Source organism: Chenopodium album, chromosome 3, assembly GCF_948465745.1.
Source record: "Chenopodium album chromosome 3, dcCheAlbu1.1, whole genome shotgun sequence".
Classification (NCBI taxonomy): Eukaryota; Viridiplantae; Streptophyta; class Magnoliopsida; order Caryophyllales; family Amaranthaceae; genus Chenopodium; species Chenopodium album.
Genome location: NC_137836.1, coordinates 82,719,080 through 82,737,926, shown reverse-complemented (window position 1 = coordinate 82,737,926; position 18,847 = coordinate 82,719,080). Strand labels below are relative to the sequence as shown.

Sequence of the window (18,847 nt, the reverse complement as noted above, 5' to 3'; positions counted from 1 at the left end):
GGCCCATTGTTCATATTTGATGGTACGGTTCTTGTTAACCTGTTGTCACTGTTGGGGTGACCCGTTTTGGTTTGGAATATCCTCTGGGCTCCATATATGGCCTGAGATGTAAGGAAAAATAAAAAATAAAAAAAAACCCTTGGAGACTGTAAAAGAAAAGGGTTAGGTTACCAGTGTTTAAATTGTCCGTTTATCTTCTCTTATCGACTAGAAATTGTTATGTATATGCTTCCAAGGGTATTGCTTGTTCATTTCGATAATTATTGTTAATTTTATCATCAAATGAGTAAACAAATACGTTTGGGTGCACCGTGCACCCGGGTGTATATAACAATTTTATCATCATATAACATGTTATGAACATAGAAAAAGACGGGAGGTTTTTAAAGTAAAATATGATCTACTAATCAGTTATTTAGACTATATATGGATTAAAGGATATGTATGCATAATTTAGGGGTGTAATCAGCCTTACTTAAAGCTTAAACATAGGTAGGCATCAATTACTATCCAATAGTAATTTACATGTGGTCAAATTATGTTGGTGCTACATGTCACTAACATTACACGTCCTCATCTATCCTCATGTATTTCACTATCGAACCCCTAATTCTTTTCTAGTTAGGGCTCACTATGCTCTATGCACGTTTTTGTCGGCAAATTCTAATTGGCAAAATTCGGAAATTTAAAAATTAATATAAACTGTTTTATTTTGTAAACAAATTATTTTATATTTGTTGTTTTAAAATATTATTTATGTTTGTAATTCTATGAGGATATTGGATATATATAAGTTTTAGTCTCAAAGAGCTATTACATGATTCAATTATAGATACAGTGAAACAAATAATAATATTTTCGTATAACGGAGGACAAGGAAATGATATAGATTCTAATATGATGTTCATAAAGCAACATGAGTGACTAGAAAAATCGATTGATAACTAAGACGAGTTTATATATTACTCCGTATATATAAGCTAAAAAGTTTTATAATTTCATGATCTCAAATTATATGATATATAGTTTTAAAAAAAATACCAGAACTCCAGAAGGGTGTACTTAAAGCTGGAATTAGATATTAATCCTTCAATTCGTATATAATATGGTTTGAAGGCATATTGAACCCGTTAGTCCATTACTCGAATAATATATACTCGAATTAGTTAGTGAAAAATGGCTGAGAAACTGTATACTTAGGGCAGGCTTTTGATGTTTATCATAAGGTAAATAGGGAAATATATAATCGCATAAGATTGATTAGTGACTTTTAAAGTTATGGACACGGATTAAGAATTGACATGTATACATAGTAATCACATTATCATTTGAGATAACAAGTAGTAGTAGTGCATTAAGCATAATTGTCATTAGAAGTGATAAAAAAAAGTAGACGGGATAACATGAAATAGATAAGAATAGACATTTTTATATTTGTTCATTATTTGCATGAAAGATGTGTGTAATGTCAAAACTATAAATCAATTACATGATAAAATTAAACTCAATTATGGCGAAAATATTCCTTAACATAAAACGTATACAAAATAATATATTCCATATATGCACTCCCGACCTTCACATATACATGTAGAGCAAGAAGGATACACCAAGCAAAGCTTAATTTAGTCGTATGGTTTGCATCTCCCAACTTTGAGCTTGTGGGATCAAACCCTACTAATTACATTTTGGGGTAGGAATTCCCTTACCCTTTCCCCCAATCCCGAAGTGTCTAGCCCGCTAACTTGGACCGAAAAGACTTGTGAGAGATTCCGACTTAGTAGGGCCTTTCTCCTTACTAGCGCCAAAAAAAAAAAAAAAAAAATGCAAGAAGGATACTAGTCATTCACTTTCTTTAAGAGTGGATAGGGTCGGACTTTAAGCTTAATTTAGTTGTATGGTTTGCATCTCTCAACTTTGAGCTTGTGGAATCAAACCCTACTAGTTACACTTTGGGGTGAGAATTCCCTTACCCCCCCCCCCCCCCCCAAAGTGTTTAGCCTGCTAACTTGAACCGGAAGGACTTGTAAGAGTATCCGACTTAGTAGGGCCTTTCTCCTCAGCTCACTAACCAAAAAAAAAAAAAAATATTGCAAGAAGGATACTAGTCATTCACTTTATTTAAGAGTGGATAGGGTCGGACTTTAAGCTTAAGGGACAATATTTTTTAAAGCCTTTTTTTATAAAGCACTCTCTACATGCAATTTTAATTTTTTTTTTTTTGAAAACTCTACATGCAGAGTCATGAAATTAAAGATCTTGAAACGCCTATAGAAATCTGCCAAAGCTTCTCAAAAATGTTGAAACAGCACAATCCAGTGACTCCACTGCCAGACATCGTAAAACATCTGGATTGAAATGTACTTAATTATACTGGACCTTATTAATCTAATTTAATACTATAACTATGTAAGTGTATAAATTGCTACTCGTACTATACTATACTATACCAAATTAAATCTGAGTCACCCAAACATACACATGCTCCTTTTACATACAAATAACAAAAAGCGAAAGCTGCATACATAGGGCGACTATGATGCGTACATACGATCTCAGAATGAAGAACATTTTCACGCCTACCTATGCCCATGTGTTGATGTGTATATCTCTGCCATCAACATTAAACTAAGCAACAAGACAATCTACGTGACTAAAAAAGCTGTATAAAACAAGTATATTCACGGAGCTTATAGTAAGCAAGGTTAATTATCAGTTATCATAAACTCCGTAAAAAAATCTAAATGTACCAAACTGAACTTGTTACATACAAGTACGTGGTAACTTAAACCAACATAAAAGTACCGAGTGTAACATTAGCATAACGTACATAACATAGATTTCCGCACCCCATTGGTTTTGGTGCTCTCTACATGAGTACCCTCCACTTTCATTCAACATATATAGCAACCATAATAATAGAGTAATATGAATCAACAACGACATTTACGTTCACTTTATTTTTCTTTAGTTACCTCATATTCTTCTCTTCTTTCACTATCCCTTTTTATAGACCATTTACGTCTTTCTCTAAATTTAGCATCCCATATTATTTTTAACAGTTAAGGTTCACCCTATTCAATTCATTCATCACAAAAGAGAGAAAGAGAGAGAGAGATGGTACATACTACTGTCTTGGTCCTCGTAAAAGCAAAGCAAAATCCAAGATTCCTCTTCTCTCCCTTTTTAGACCATATAATAGACATAGCCACCCATATTTTTTTTTCAAAAAAAAATAATAATAATAATAATTGTGTAATTATCAACTTTTTAAATACTATTTCAATGAAGAGGGTGTCTTTAAATATTAACAAAAATAAAAATAATTAAAAATGTATTAATTGGATGCATATCTTTTTATGTTTTACCCCTAGAAACTAACTTTCCCAAAGTTTGAAAAAGATTGAGTCAAGTTTGAACAGCAATGTGGGAAACATTGCAATAATTAGCCCATTAGAGAATAGAGATCAAGTGAGATTTTTTTTAAAAATAGAAAAATAATAATAGAGTAGGATTGCAATGAGCAATTTTGAAGCTTTAGGTCCCAGTAGCAACCATAAGAGAAAACTTAATAATGAAGTATATGCCCTTTTTTGACGAGAAATTAATTTATAGGATTCTCCCTGTCAACTCGTCACCATTGCTTACTACTCTAAGTAACGATTTATATGTCTCGTGTTTTTACATTAACCCGTCCTAATTAAGTTCATATCACTTTTAAACACTGTAATTCGAAACGCAATTATGACAGTCAAATTATTCGAATGGAGACAACGATTCTTTATTCTCATAATTAACGAGTTGAACATCCTAAAGTAACATGTGGTCATTCATGAATGACTAGTCCAGGTAAATTAGACCGTTAATTAATCATCATACAGTCATACACCCATCTCATACCAGAATTACAAAACGCCGAGTAATATAATTTAACTTTTAATTTTTACCCTCCCATCATCCTCCTCTATCAAAGCCGCTAAATCATTGAACATTTCATGACATTAATTTACTATTAGTTTGAAATGAGGATGCCCTATTTTCTCATGGTGAGAAACAAATTTTGTTTCTCACATGACATTTTTGTAAATAAATCAACAACTTTATTCAACTTTATTCAATTGTAGAGCCCACAATAATGAAAAAGTTGTTGATTTATTCACGAAAATACCATTATGAGAAACAAATTTGTTTCTCACCATGAGAAATAGAGAATTTCCCGTTTGAAATAATAGTTGGAGTAGAAGTCTCTCCACAGTCAACACACTGATTACTACTCACTGCATACTAGACAGTTAAGAAAGAGAAAGAGAAAGAAGAAAGATTTTATGTTGCATGGTTTTGAGTGGAAATTTGGCGTTTTTCACATAATCTTGTTCAAATCCTTGGCTTTCACACTCAACAACAAACAAAGTACTTGACCTTAAAATAAGTATCATCAAATCTTCCTTATTATAACGAAATTATGAGTTTATGACACTTCTGCCAATTTTGCTTCTCTAGTTAGTTGCAATAACTACTTACCTACTGTCCTTACAATCTTCCGTACAACATGATTTCGATCTTATTATCTTGCATTGGAATCATCTCTACGTCGTCGTCTTAACAACCATACTCTCTTCTCTTTGCTACTCTATCTCTGTGAAAATTACCCTTGAACTGTGTGTAACTATCTGTTTTCTCGGGTTTCGGAATTTCTATATAAAGCAAACGTGATGAAATCCCGTTCTTAAAAAAAGCTCCAATTTTGTACTTCAAAGCCATGACTTTGTTGAATCAGTATCTTTATTCATTATAGTATGAGTTGTAGTGTTGTACATACAATTTACCAACGTAATAAATACTGTTATAATTATATTATCTCTTACATCTGAGTAATGTACTTATGATCATATTATTATTGCAGTTCTTACTTCTTAGGCAAAACACGAGAAATATTGCCTTAGAAGTCCACTAAATTACACTATCAACTTGACAACTAGATAATTTCGAGTGAACATAATACAATGGAGATCGGAGTAGGACTAGTTAGTTTTACAAATTAAGAAGAAATTAATTAATTTAATTAATAATTATAAATTTATAATCAAAAGCTAAGTTTAAAGGTTTGATTCAAAACTCTTACACACCCCACAATCAAAATACAAGTACCATACATCCAACAAGAAATTGAAGGAAGGATAAAGAAAAAAAAAACAAAGTAATAGAACATTAAAAGAGCTTAGAGTATATAGATCACTAACTTCTAGTAGTAGTACGTATTATCTCATCATCATGGCATTGAGAGATTGAGGAAGACCGCGATACACATCTCAACCCTAGCTAGCTGCAGTAGTCATGATGAAAGATTGGTGACGATCATTGATCACCTATATGTCGGTCATCTTGAAATTCTTGGATGGAACAATGACTTTCATACACTTAATCATCTTCTTCCCAAGATCGAAGCCAAATATTATTTAGTCAGATGAACAAATTAGCTAGACGAACAAGCTAAGTTGGAGAGCTAGCTTAGCTAAAATATACATATACATATATATATATATATATATATATATATAGCTAGCTACTACCGACGAACCAATAAGTTACGAAACAATTCATAAAAGATGGCTAGTAGAAGATGAATTAAGCCCGGAGAGATCAGTCCACATGCTAGTAGGAGTAGCCGAGTTGTTACCAATGTTATTACCACCCCAAAATTGATGACCCGTTGCATTGTTATTGTTATTGATATTGATATTGTTATTATTGTGATCGGAAGATGAAATTCCCATGAATTGTTTGGCTAAATTTAGTCTTTGACCATCACCTTCCATCTTCACTGGCGCGAGCTGTGATGTCATAGTTGATGAGCAACTCTTGAGAAGATTACTATTGACTTGATCATCATCTTGGTCATGATGATGTTGATCATCACTACCACCACCGTCGATTCCTTGATGATCATTTTGAAAAGATGAGGTGTATAACCCAGCACCAGCTGAAGAGCCACCAGGGATTTCGAAACCCCCTAAGAAGTTAGGGAATTGATGATGATGTACTTGTTGTTGTTGATTATTACTCGGATTCGGGTTAAGTTGATGAGGATATTCCATTTGATGATGATGAGGAGGATGTTCACTACCAGACAACCCTCCTAACCCTCCTAGAGGGTGAGGAGGAGGTGTGTTGAGGCCCCCACCAAAGTTGAGACCTAAATTTCCCATCCCTAATTGAGCTATGTTTTGTAAGGAGGCCATGAAGGACGACATCCCGGTCCCACCCCCGGCCGAGGGCATGCCGGGGAAACTAGGGCCGAGACCACTTGTGCTTACTAAATCCATATGTAGAGGTAATCTCTCCCCTCCAATCATCCCGGTTGGAGAGGAGAGAGAGGACTTAGAAGACGACGAACCACCACCACCACCACCACCTCCTCCTCCAGAGGACTTACTGGAGGACCTTTTGTTCCTCCGACATCCTCCACCTACCGGAACATTCCTAAGAGCCCCGCCACGTGTCCAATACCGTCTACAAGCCTTACAAAAGTGGCGGGGCTGTGATAGGCTATAGTTGTTGAAGTAACAAAACTTGGTGTTTGAAGAATCACACCTAGGGCACTTTAGTGGAGCTTCCGGTGGGGGGATCTTCGCTTGGCGGGCTCTCTCTGCCATCGAGTTAGGGCGCATAGGCTGAGCCCCCGGTCCTCCGCCACCACCACCCATCCCCATCTGGGGCTGGCCCGGCTGTTGGCCGGGCATCGGTGGTGGTGAAAGAAGGTGTTGTTGATGATTTTGGTGATCGTGTTGATTACCACCAGAACCATTATTATTACCTTGGAGAAGTTGTTGATGATTAGGGTGCTGCAATAAAATGATGAAAAAACAAGTAGCACCATATATTAGTACAAACCAACAAATTTAATTAAAGCTAGAAAAAAATAAAAATAAATAAAGAATCACCCAACTTTAAATGGTTTGAGGTATATTCAGAAATGAATGAAAGTTATTTATCATAAGAAGATCGAATAGGGAATAGGGAATAATAATCTCTCATCAACTTTTATTTTTTGTTCTTCCTTGAAATAGAAGCTGAATTAAAATTAAGTAGGAAGATGTAAAAAAGACGAACTAACAAAGTCGAAAAATAAAACCATGAATAAATTACCTGTTGCCAATTGGGAGGATCTAAATAGTGTGGAACTGAAGAGAAAACCATAGTCTCTCTTTTATTAAGGTATTTTTTTGATATCTATCTTTAATTCTTTCTATCTTTTTTTTTTTTTTTTTAGGTTCTTTCTTTTATAAAAGTTTGATGGAAGAAGAGGAAGGTGGGTTCTTTGGGGATATGGTGGAGAATCAAAGTATATGATGAAAGAAGAGATATAATCAGATAACAATTTCAAAGGAAAGCTAAGATAGAAAGGGAGAGGAGCAAGAGTAAAGCTTTTTTGCTAGCTTCACAAGGGTTTTTTGAGTGTGTGTTTTCCCCTTTTTATTCTCCCTCTTTTTGTTTTTATTATAAATAATACTATACATTTTTTTATATTAGGGTTTTTTTTTTTTCCTTTTTTATTTTATTATTATTGTTTACTTCCTTAACCCCGAAGCTTATTAGTGTTGCTTTGAACTGTCAACATGTACTACAGTATTATGTTGTAGTAGTAGTAGTTTTAGCTAGTGGCGCTCCTACTAGTGCTTTTTTGTTTTTTTATTTTTATTTTTGTAGGGTATCTCATCCCTTGATGTTTTAATGCCTATTAAACTCCGACTAATTTGGTTTAGGTTTCATCAGACACTTCATATACATCTTAATTTGAAAAATAATATAGAAAGCTTTCTGAACAAATGTTGTTGCATGCATTCATTCTTAAGATTTATATTTTAAATCTCTGATTAAGTTGGAACAACTCTCTTATCAGATCGATGAACCGATTAATGGTTGTGATAGATATATAGTTAGACTAGTAGTACGTGTGCTTGGTGATGAGCTTAAGAAAAAAAAGGTGAAATGATGAGAGAGAAAGGGGGAGAGGGGCTGGTTTTGCCTCCTCGTGCATGCAAGGAAGAGAGAGAAAGTGAAAAATGAAGAGAGATATTATTAAGATGATAATGAATGTCTTGATGTGTCCCCCATTGGCTATTATTGGTGGGATCATCTCACGTAATCAAAAAACACCTTACAAAATTATTGTTATAATGTAAAAAAAATTTAACAGTGGTGTAATCTGTAAATATTATAATGTGGATTACCTTTTTTCTTTTCAACTTTTTATAAGCTAAGACAATTATGGTTATTGGTTAGTAATAAAATTAATATAATTAACTTACCAAGATTATATTATATAGTATAATATTAATTGCTCTTTACTGACTAGGAATATGTTTTTATGCTGCAAAGTCCCATGCATTTTGTGACCACATACCCCACATTACTCAGGACACAAATTAGCTTTTATAAAATTAAAGCAATGCAAACAAGTAAGGGTCTTCAAATTAAAGCAAGGAATTACAAAAAAATTTGCAAAGTGAAAAGTAGAATGAAGAATGAACAATAAGGGAAGTTGAATAAAAACAAAAATAACCCTTAATTTTTATTTTATTTTTTTTTTTCCAAAGTTTTGAATGAACTTTAAGAATCAGCATTTTTTTCTTCTCCATAAAAGCTAATTAGGAGCTGAGAGAATATCATAGGACAAAGATTTAGTACTATATATGCACTGGTTAGATAAGCTAGCTAGCTCAGAATTCTGTTGGCTGAGCATGAATTTACTTCATTTTAGTAAAATTTTGAAGATCGATCAAAGAATGTTTTCATAGCTTAGAATATTTCCAACCTTTTTTTTTTTCTGACAAAAATTTCCATCTATAGAGTCTTTGAACTTGAATAGGTTAATAAATAATACTGAATAACAATTAAGGTCAATTTATTGAATTTTGATGTTCGAAATACATACTACTTCGTATTTATGATCGATGAAATTTACGCACTAATTTTTTTATTTTTATTTTTCGCCTTTTAATATCTATAAATAGCCCGGCCATTAAGCTTTTTTCCAAAGGATCCGTATGTTATAAAAAATACTTCTTATATTTCAATTTTTGTTTATGAAAGATACCACGTAGACAGGTTGTATGTAAAATGATTAAAAGGCCAGGGATTTTTTTTTAACTTGTAATAATCAATTAACTTTTTTTTTTTTTTTTTTAAATGGAAATAGAAAATGAAATTACTTTTTAATAATAAAGGGACCATGCAAAAGTAATTGCATATTCCGTACCTCCTAAGCTAGGATAGTGATTTTAGATTATTTATTTCAACTCCAAATATTTACGAAGTATAATTAAACTCTCATACTTATATTTTTCTCCTGTGTTTTTTTTAAGGAATACAGATCATTTCTTTTAGGGGAAAAAGTGATTAAGTGTATCAAGTAAAAACATTTAATTAAACTTGTTGTAAATAAATGAAGAAATAATCATGCATATGGCGGCTATCATGCCCTAGTTCTTACCAGCATGTATCTTCATCAGAAAGAAAATTAAGATTAATCAGAGCTTAAATAAAGTAATTAGCACCAACGAACGTGTGGCGTTATCTCTGGTTGTCCATACTAGGGAGAGGGTTGGGCCGATGATGGAGAATGTTCTTTAGGTATGTAGAAAATGTTTGCTTTCATATAATTGCTTCTTTTAATCTGCACTTTTGATGCTACATACTTTTCTCCTCTTTTCTTTTTTCGGCTTACAGTTGATGATGATGCAAAGGATAAACTAATGGTTTTTCGGCTTACAGTTGATGATGATGCAAAGGATAAACTAATGGAATTGACTACATAAACTTTAATCAACAAAGTCTATAAACATTACATGTACCCCAAAATTAAATTACATGTACCTTAGCTTGTCTATTTCAGTGTTTAATTTATGGTATCTGGTGTATATTTGTTTAAGAAGGAACTAAAAAAAAAAATCAAACACATATATGATATATATGATGCATGGGGATTGATAATTAATTTCTAAATTGTCTTAATTAATTCATAATATTGAGAATGAAAGAGAACGGGAAAACAGTTTCATCTTATCATCTTATGACCAAACAAAAAATTAACTTAAATCGTTATATATATATCTAGCTCACACAATATTTAAAAAAAAAAAAACAACTAATTAATTTTTTGGTACCCTAATACAAATAAATCCTATTGTATATAGGTTGCTCACAACCGTTGTATAGAAAATCTTCCACATGCATTGATTACCACCTCCACGTTTAAATTTGCATGCTAATACAACAAGTCACAAGTGGACTTAATATACATGATTGAGTTATCATTGAGTAAGAATTTAGGTACGCTTTTGGGGGAGTTTCATTTATTTCGCATGCACGTAAAATCTTAATTTTTGGATGCATGGTTAATTGCCTTATGTAACCCTCGAACGGACAAATGAGAGAAAAAAAGGAAAAAAAAAAAAAATTAACTAAATAAAAAGGGTTTGTGGAGAAGATGGACCTGATGTTGCCATCTAAGACGGGGTACGGCCATAAATAAGGACCACTACATGAAAATGAGTTAATGACGTTCAAAACACAGGTTGAAAGAAGCTGCTTCAAGATATATTCATATATCACTTATATTACATTACATGCATGCACATCAGCTTTTCTTATTACTTATCATTGCAAAGATAGATACGAATCCCTCAATCATCCATCCATCAACATTATGTGAATTTTACAATAACCGTGATTATACTACGTTACCACCCCTTTTGCATTATTGTTTCGTTGATAAGTCTGTTACGTTACGAATCAAGTTGAAGCTTAAAATGGCCAACAAATGTATGTTACACCTAGGAGTGTTCAGAATGATGCTCTCCCTCCAGCATTTTCACATTAGGTCTTGTTCTTTTGAGTTGAGCTGAATTGAACTTAACTAACTGAATTGAAGTAGCATGCATAATGAGTTGAGTTAGTTGAGTTGAATTGAACATAAATGAGTTGGATTGAAATAAAATAATGAGCTAAGCTGAACTAAATAAGTCTAATAGAACACATCAGGGCCTAACCATGCATGCATGACTGTATGTTGTACTCTTGGTCTTGGATACATGAAATAAGGAAATGCACTTTATATATGTCATGCTTTAGTTTAGATAATCAAAAACCTAAACATGTTTTTTTTTTTTTTTTTTTTTTTTTTTTTTTTTTTTTTTTTAATTTCAGAATACCTTTGATTCTCGCTCTAATATATATTGATAAAATTATTGATTATAATGTAGCATACATGCGTTCTTTTTAATGATAAGACAAACTATATATGTTTCGCCCTCCTGTGAGTTCATGATAATTAGTGATGATCACTGAGCTCGGAGTTTTAATAATAATTGTATTGCTCTTAAAGATAAATTATAAAGAATTTTATATGGAGTACTAATTAAATGTTTTTTTTACACTAATTAGGCTAATGTCTTTCTTGGAAAAAAAATTAGCTTCTTAATCACTTATTAAGACAAATCCTTTTAGTTGAAAGTTTTACATCTTAATGAGTGGACGGTGGATATTGGTTCTTGAATGAGTAAATAAAGTTATATAGTATGACTTAGGGTTTTCAACAAAGCTATTAGATATTGGTCATCAAATCGAACGAAACGATACAAAAATAAAGTATCCTACAATAGAATTGTAGATCTTTCCACTAAGGAGGTTACGACGGACAAAAATATCGTTGTCTTAGCCATCACTATTGTTAATATTATAATATATCATGCAACAGCCGTATCTTAGATTAATCTACTTTTGCTTATTAATTTACCTGAATTATTCAATGCACATGCATGGTGGAACCAATTATATTTTCAATAATCTCAAATTTTAGTACATGTATGTCTTTTATATGATTACCACAATTTCTCGTTAATTAAGCAATTGTAAGAGGTGTGATTGTGTGTAATACTAATTGATAAATAAGGAAATGTTGGGCATATGTATTATTGAGGCTTACCTAGTTAATTCCCCAGATAAACAAAATTTGTTTATGTTGGGGTATAATTGTCTTTTTAAGTACTAGTGGAGGGGTATATGCGTCTTTTCATGTACTAGTTGAGGGGTACATGTGTAATTTCCCCATCAAACAGTAAAAGCAAGTTGCAAACAGTACTTGGACAGCTCACCAAAAGTACTGAATAAATGACCCTGTTTTTTCAATATATTTACAAAAATGTCATCGGATTAACAAAAATTTGTTTATTTGGCAGATTAACGTGTATTTTCCCTATATTATTTATAGATAATATAATCGACTATAACTCTATAAGTTTTTGTAAATTTACCTTTTTTTTTTGTTTAATACATGTGAATTTACCATTTATCATATGATGAAGACTACAATTCTATTTTAACTTTTAAATTTCTTTTGTTTTTTTAATTTATCCCATGTATCATGTATAGGAGTATTTTTTTTTTTTTTTTAGGTTTGAAAGATAATAACACCCATTGTAGAGCTTTAATTTCCTATTCTAAAACTGCGTGATTCCCTATATATCTTTTAAAAAGTTTGAGGTAACTCGATCTTATAATTAGTGTTTGGATGATTATACCCTTTAAAATGTTTATCTACTTATATTATTTGCTTAATAATGTTAGTTGACTCTTTTACATACTGAACTCTTAAAAATAGTGTGTGTGGAAATTTGTATCCTAATTTTTTTTTTACATAATTTCCCTCAATAATAATACCAACTACTAATGTCGTAACCTAAAACTAAACTGAAAGAAATTTTCGAACAGGCTAGCTATGTGCACACATTAGCTACCCTAGTAAAATATATAATGAAAAAAAAAAAAAAAAAAAAAAAAAAAAAAAGAGGAAAGCTACATAATACTCCGTAATATGTAACCACCGCGTTAAAAACTTAACTTTACAATTTATAAAATTGTCTTTCCAATCCAAATACACAGTATAGAAAATTAGGGCAGTTTTTTTCAAGTTATGAGATTATAAAAAGAAAATTGCAATAAATTTTTTTCCAAGTTTCCCCAATGTTCCAACTTTGACTAAATTATCTGATCTACTAATTGAATCAAATAAATAGTTGTTATCATACGTTATTGAAATTATTTCAATGTGTATTTTCAAAATATATTTATTTATACAGTACATCTTCAAAAATTTAAATAAGAAGATTATTTATAGACGGGAGAATGTAATAAGGATTGGATAATGTATAAAAACAAGGTTGACATCTGCCTAAGTAGTAAAATTTAATACAAATAATTTGTTTATTTGTCATTCCGTCACGACATAGATAAAGAGGAAATGAGGAAATGGAGGAGAGTAAGGAAAATTAGGAACGCCAAAAACGCATTAGATTCACTTTTTAAGAGGAGAGCAAGTGAAAGTCGCATCAATCCAAATCATGAGATGCTAACGGTCGGCTAAATCATGGTGCCAACCTTAACAAGATATACCCGCTGCGTCTGGTTTTTGGCCCCACCTTTTCATTCATTACTCTATTTTCATCATACTATCGAGTACTACTACTTATTAATTATTATCAAAGAAACCCTTTACTTAGCCATGGCTATCTCAATTCCATCACACCGTCGAGTTTTTACTCTACTTATTAAACTCTACTTATTTTAAAATTAGTTGTCACGTTGTTTCAAGTCATTATCTACTTATTTTAAAATTAGTTGTCACGTTGTCTCAAGTCATCATCACATATTTAAAACAATAATAATATGACAAAATTTTTAAAAAAATAATCATTTTTTTTTTAATAATTGATCATTTCTTTTCTTTTATTTCTTACTCTCTTCAATCAAGTAATTATTGACATATTGAGATATTTAACCATAAGTCATTAACACAATTGATTGGAAAGTGTCAACTTTTCCATTACATGCATACTAATTTAATATATGCGACTAAGAATGCTACTTCGGGACAAAATAAGTATATAGTTTTTTTTTAGTGAATGCTAATTGGCTTAGAGCCTGTTTACATTTACTGAAATGAGCTAAACTGAACTGAACTGAACTGATTGGAGCTTAACTGAATTAAGTTGAAATGAATATTTTATAAGAGAAGGAAAGTAAGAGCTGAACTGAACTGGACTGATTGGAGTTGAACTGAACTGAAATTAAGCTGAAACGAACAGGTAATTAGTTGATAAAGCTTTCAAATGTATAGTAATACCCTACACGTGAAAAGTAAAGTCGATTATGTCTAATCATTCAATTCATTATCTTTTGAATTTTGACTCCCTACTCTATATGTTGCCTCTCTCTATAGAGAAAAAAAAATGTCTTTTTACTACTATAGCAAGAGAGCTAGAGTTCAAGTCTTCTGAAAGAAGTAAAGAGTGAGCAATTTATAATTAAGCTTCAAGCTAATTCTTCTACTCTTTATATTTCCTTTTTGGTTTATTTGGAACCATAACAACTAAGACAAACACTATGTGAGAAAGGAGACTCAAATTTTGGAACTAACACACCAAATATCACAATTATATTTTAAAATGTTTCTTTAATTGGTAACCCTAATTCTATATAGTGGAAAGTATGTAAGAAGTCATTGATAATATATGAAGATATTTAATTTTTTACAGACTGCATAATAATTTAGCTCTTATCCTCAATAAGATCCAAAAAAAAAGGTACAGTACTAATCAAATTGCTTAGTTATTGATCAAGTTACTCCAACAAGGTCTTTATTATTTATATATGTGAAATGATCTCTTTAGACTGACTTGAATTGCATAATAGAAAATGAATTTTCCTTGCAATTGATTGTTTAAATTTGGCTATATTTTGATTCTGCCAAATGATTTATTCGTCTTGGATTTGAATATGAGTCAGTCATTTAGTTCATTCTATACAATACTTTGTAGATATTTCATGTTTAGTTCAGTCTAAATACATAAGAGTTTAATTTAACTTATTTGTACTTCAAATTTTCAATAAGACTTTGGATAATTTAACTCTAGATTAAACTTGGAACCCACTTCAATTTTTTTTATTATGGCCAGAAAATAAGTTTTGAACAGTTTTTTTTACTTATATTTTATTATTAAAATTATACTTAATTTGCTAATTACATCAACCTGCTAATTTAGAAGTACAAGTATGTAGTAGTATCTTGAGTATATGTAAAAAAAGTGCAGTGGAAAGATATAGAATTGGCCAGTCCCCAATTTTAATATATCATAGTTTTTCCTTTAATTTTGAAAATTTCACCATTCATACCAAAAGAAGAAATTCATAATATGGTGTGAGATCTTACAACAAACTTATTAATCAAAACTTGCAAGACATCATCCATCAAACTTTTACATTTGGTTTTGCTTGAAGAGGAAAATCTAAAATTAAATAAGTAAAAAAACAGAAATTCTCATCATAAAGGTTACAAATAAATATTCTCCTTAAGAGATATAACATGCATAATGCATTATTATTGATCTCATTTAGCATTGAGCACGTGAAAAAGGAACAAAGTTTAACAATTTTCAAAGCACCTACATACACTGGAAAAAGAAGAAAAAAATCAACAAAAATGCTTAATTAATAAATGTTCCAAGGTGATTATGCAGCAGCTAGGGAATATGAACTATAAGGTATACTTATACAATCGTTAAAAAGCTAAATGATCGAATCATTGTCATGTCATGTCGTGTGTTACTACTCTTTCAATTCATGTTATCATGTACTACCTCCGTTACATATTATTTGCAACGATTAGACATTTTTGCTCTCTACTTTATGTCAAATCGTTGCAAATAATATGTAACGGAGGTAGTATATCAGTTCAGATTTAGTTATCGCATCACTAATTAAATTAATACATAATAAATCGCGTTCACGTGTTGATGATGGATCCATCATGCAATCAACGTACACACAAGTGATCCTAATATAATGGTTGTTAGAAAACAAAAATAGTAACAAAGACATAATAAGTTAAGAAGAGGAATGAAGGGATTGGTTGAGTGGCGTAGGAATCTAATTCCCTGACAGATGGAGCCATGATGTTCTTTTGCAAATTTTCATGCAAAAATGAAAAAAGCAGTCCTTCTCTCTAAATATTTTTAGTTGGAAAGTTGAGCTTACTGCAGCTTTAACTCATTTCCCTTGACCCCTCCACATCTAATATGGGTCCATTTTATTGCATACCCTTTTTCATTCTTAATTTAATTTATTAATCTACTGTATCAATTACTAACATGCAATTAATTTGATTGTATGCTTTGACATATTTTATGTATTGTTATAGTATTATTTCAGGTCAATAATTAATTAAGTATATTGCTGAATTTTAGTCATGTTAGGTTATTCTGTTTACATTGAAATTTATTTTTGCTAAAGATAAGATGAGTAGAATGATGAACCTATCTTACTTTATACAATTACTACGAGTAAATGCAACAATAAAATCATATGTATTGTTATGACATATTTACAACAATAACAGTGCAATATGATTTACCATATTATAATTACAAGCAATTATCTTCATAAATTCTCTATCCAATAACCTCAATATACTCTGCCTTTAAGTGGTTATATTAATCGGAGTTAAGATAAGAATAACTTTTAGAGACAGAGGGAGTAACTAGCTAGTTTCGAGAGAAGTGATAGATGTGTTTGTTGTAGCATAGCAGGCCGGGTTCCCACAAACTGGCAATAGAAGGTACCTTTGTCTGAGTGATATGGGCTCTTGTACATAGTAGCTACCACTATTACTGAGAGACTGCGCATTATTTTCTGATCCTAAATAAAGAAGATTCACTGTTTTTTTACCAACATATTCAACTCCACATGTTTTTCTGACCTTTTTTGATTTTGATGAATCCACGCTCAATCGACATGTAAATGTATATTCAACCACCTACATATTCCTACAGATTACCAATATATACCCTAACTTTAATTTGATTGATTTTATTTGTTTTACAACATAATTTTCTGCAAGTTTGGTTCATCATATACTTTGATATATGAACACCAAATCAGAACAAGATATCATTACCAATGCGCTTAATTGTAAGGTGATCTTGTAAAATTCTTCCCAAAAAAAAAAAAAAAAAAAAAAAAAAAAAAAAGAAGGTGATCTTGTAAAACATTTTATTGGACTAATCACATGTTCTATTTTTAAGAGCCAGAACATCTCACAGGTTAGCAGGCTAGATACTTTGGGTTTTGATCCCAAAGCCTCTTGGTTGTGAGATGCAAACTTGATCACTAGACCAAGCTATGCTTGGTAATTAATTGTTCTATACATTGATAATCGGTTTTCCACTACTATAAACGCTAATATAGTTTGACAATCATAGTATTCATGTTCAACAAATACAACTCTACAAAGAGATCGAATAATGAGAAAATAAGGAACTGGAAAAGATGTCAAATGTGATTAGGGTTTTAAAAATGAACCATGAATATACTTTAAATGTGTTTGATTTCATATTTAAACAAGGAAATTTGATTTCATACTACTCTTGTACTATCACACCAAAAACCAAACTAAATTTTATCATATATTTTTTTTTCTTCTCCCTAAATATATTCTTGACATAAACACAACACTTTTTGAATGACAAAATGTTTTCCCTTTAAGAAGTTATACACAATCAAAATTGCATAAACGCGTATATTCAGCTTCCCATAATTTGCTCTTAAAAAAAAAGGGTAACCTTTACACTGTATAAGTGGCTGAAACACGGGAACTTGGTACCTGCTTGAAGATCATTCATCATCATCTAAAAATGTGCTGTCTCAAAATAAAGCTATACATCCCAATTTTATTTTATAAAACTCAGCTAAAAAGTGAATTTGATGCTACCTTCAATATACACTAATTAATTACACCTTACAATAATGTATTTAATCAAATTAAACATAGTATATACGCCTCATTTTGTCCTTAAGCATAAATTATATACATAATTAAATACGAAAGCATCTTCTTTTTTATAGCGCGACGAATTTAATAAAATAGATTGTTATCCTTTGATTGGTAATGACTATTCGTCTGAAAGAGAAGGCGAAGAAAAAAGTTAGACAAGAAGAACCAAGGATAAGATGGTGGACCCTAAGGGATGCAAAAGCTAAGGTTTTTACAGAAAAGGTAATTGAAGAAGCGGATTGGGATGGAGAGGTGGATCCGGACATGACCTGGTTACGAATGAAGAACTGTTCCCTAAGAGTGGCCAAAGAGGTCTTAGGGGAAGTAAGGGGAAGAACTTCGGTACAGAGAGATACTTCGTGGTGGAATGAAGAGGTGAAAGCAGTAATTAAGCAAAAAAGGGAATGCTATCAAGCCTTAGGAAAATGTAGGAGTGATGAAACCTTTGCAGCGTATAAGGAGGCTAAGAGTAAGGCAAAGGCAGCTGTTCGCCAAGCAAAAGAAAAGGCATATCAGGAGGTTTATGAAAAGCTTGATTCCAAGGAGGGAGAAAGGATCATTTATAAGATGGCAAAGAGAAGACAAGAGGCAAGGAAGGATATTGGCATGGTGAAGTGTGTCAAAGATAAGAACCAAATGGTCCTAGTGCAAGAGGAGGGCATCAAGGACAGGTGGAAGGGGTACTTCGATGAATTATTTAATGGAAGTAATGGAGTTGTGATAGGAGATACCTCTATGAGTGATGAAGAAATCAACATGGAGTATGTGCGAAGGATTAGGAGAGTAGAGGTGGAGATTGCACTGAGGAAGATGAAACCTAAGAAGGCGGTTGGCCCTGATGGGGTACCGATAGAGGTGTGGAGGTGTTTGGGTAAGATTGGTATTGATTGGTTAACAAACCTTTTCAACAAGATATGGACGGCTACAAGGATCCCACAAGATTGGAGGAAGAGCACCTTG

General features: G+C 31.9%; 1 protein-coding gene across 1 annotated transcript; it reads right to left on the bottom strand.

Moving 5' to 3' along the window:
• Positions 1-5,049: 5,049 nt before the first annotated feature.
• Positions 5,050-7,419, bottom strand: LOC145624548 (uncharacterized). Its single transcript, XM_081677599.1, has 2 exons — positions 7,147-7,419; positions 5,050-6,842 (listed from the first exon to the last, which is right to left on the bottom strand). The coding sequence occupies exons 1-2, from the start codon at positions 7,195-7,197 to the stop codon at positions 5,598-5,600; spliced, it is 1,296 nt and encodes a 431-aa protein (XP_081533725.1). The 5' UTR covers positions 7,198-7,419; the 3' UTR covers positions 5,050-5,597.
• Positions 7,420-18,847: the final 11,428 nt, after the last annotated feature.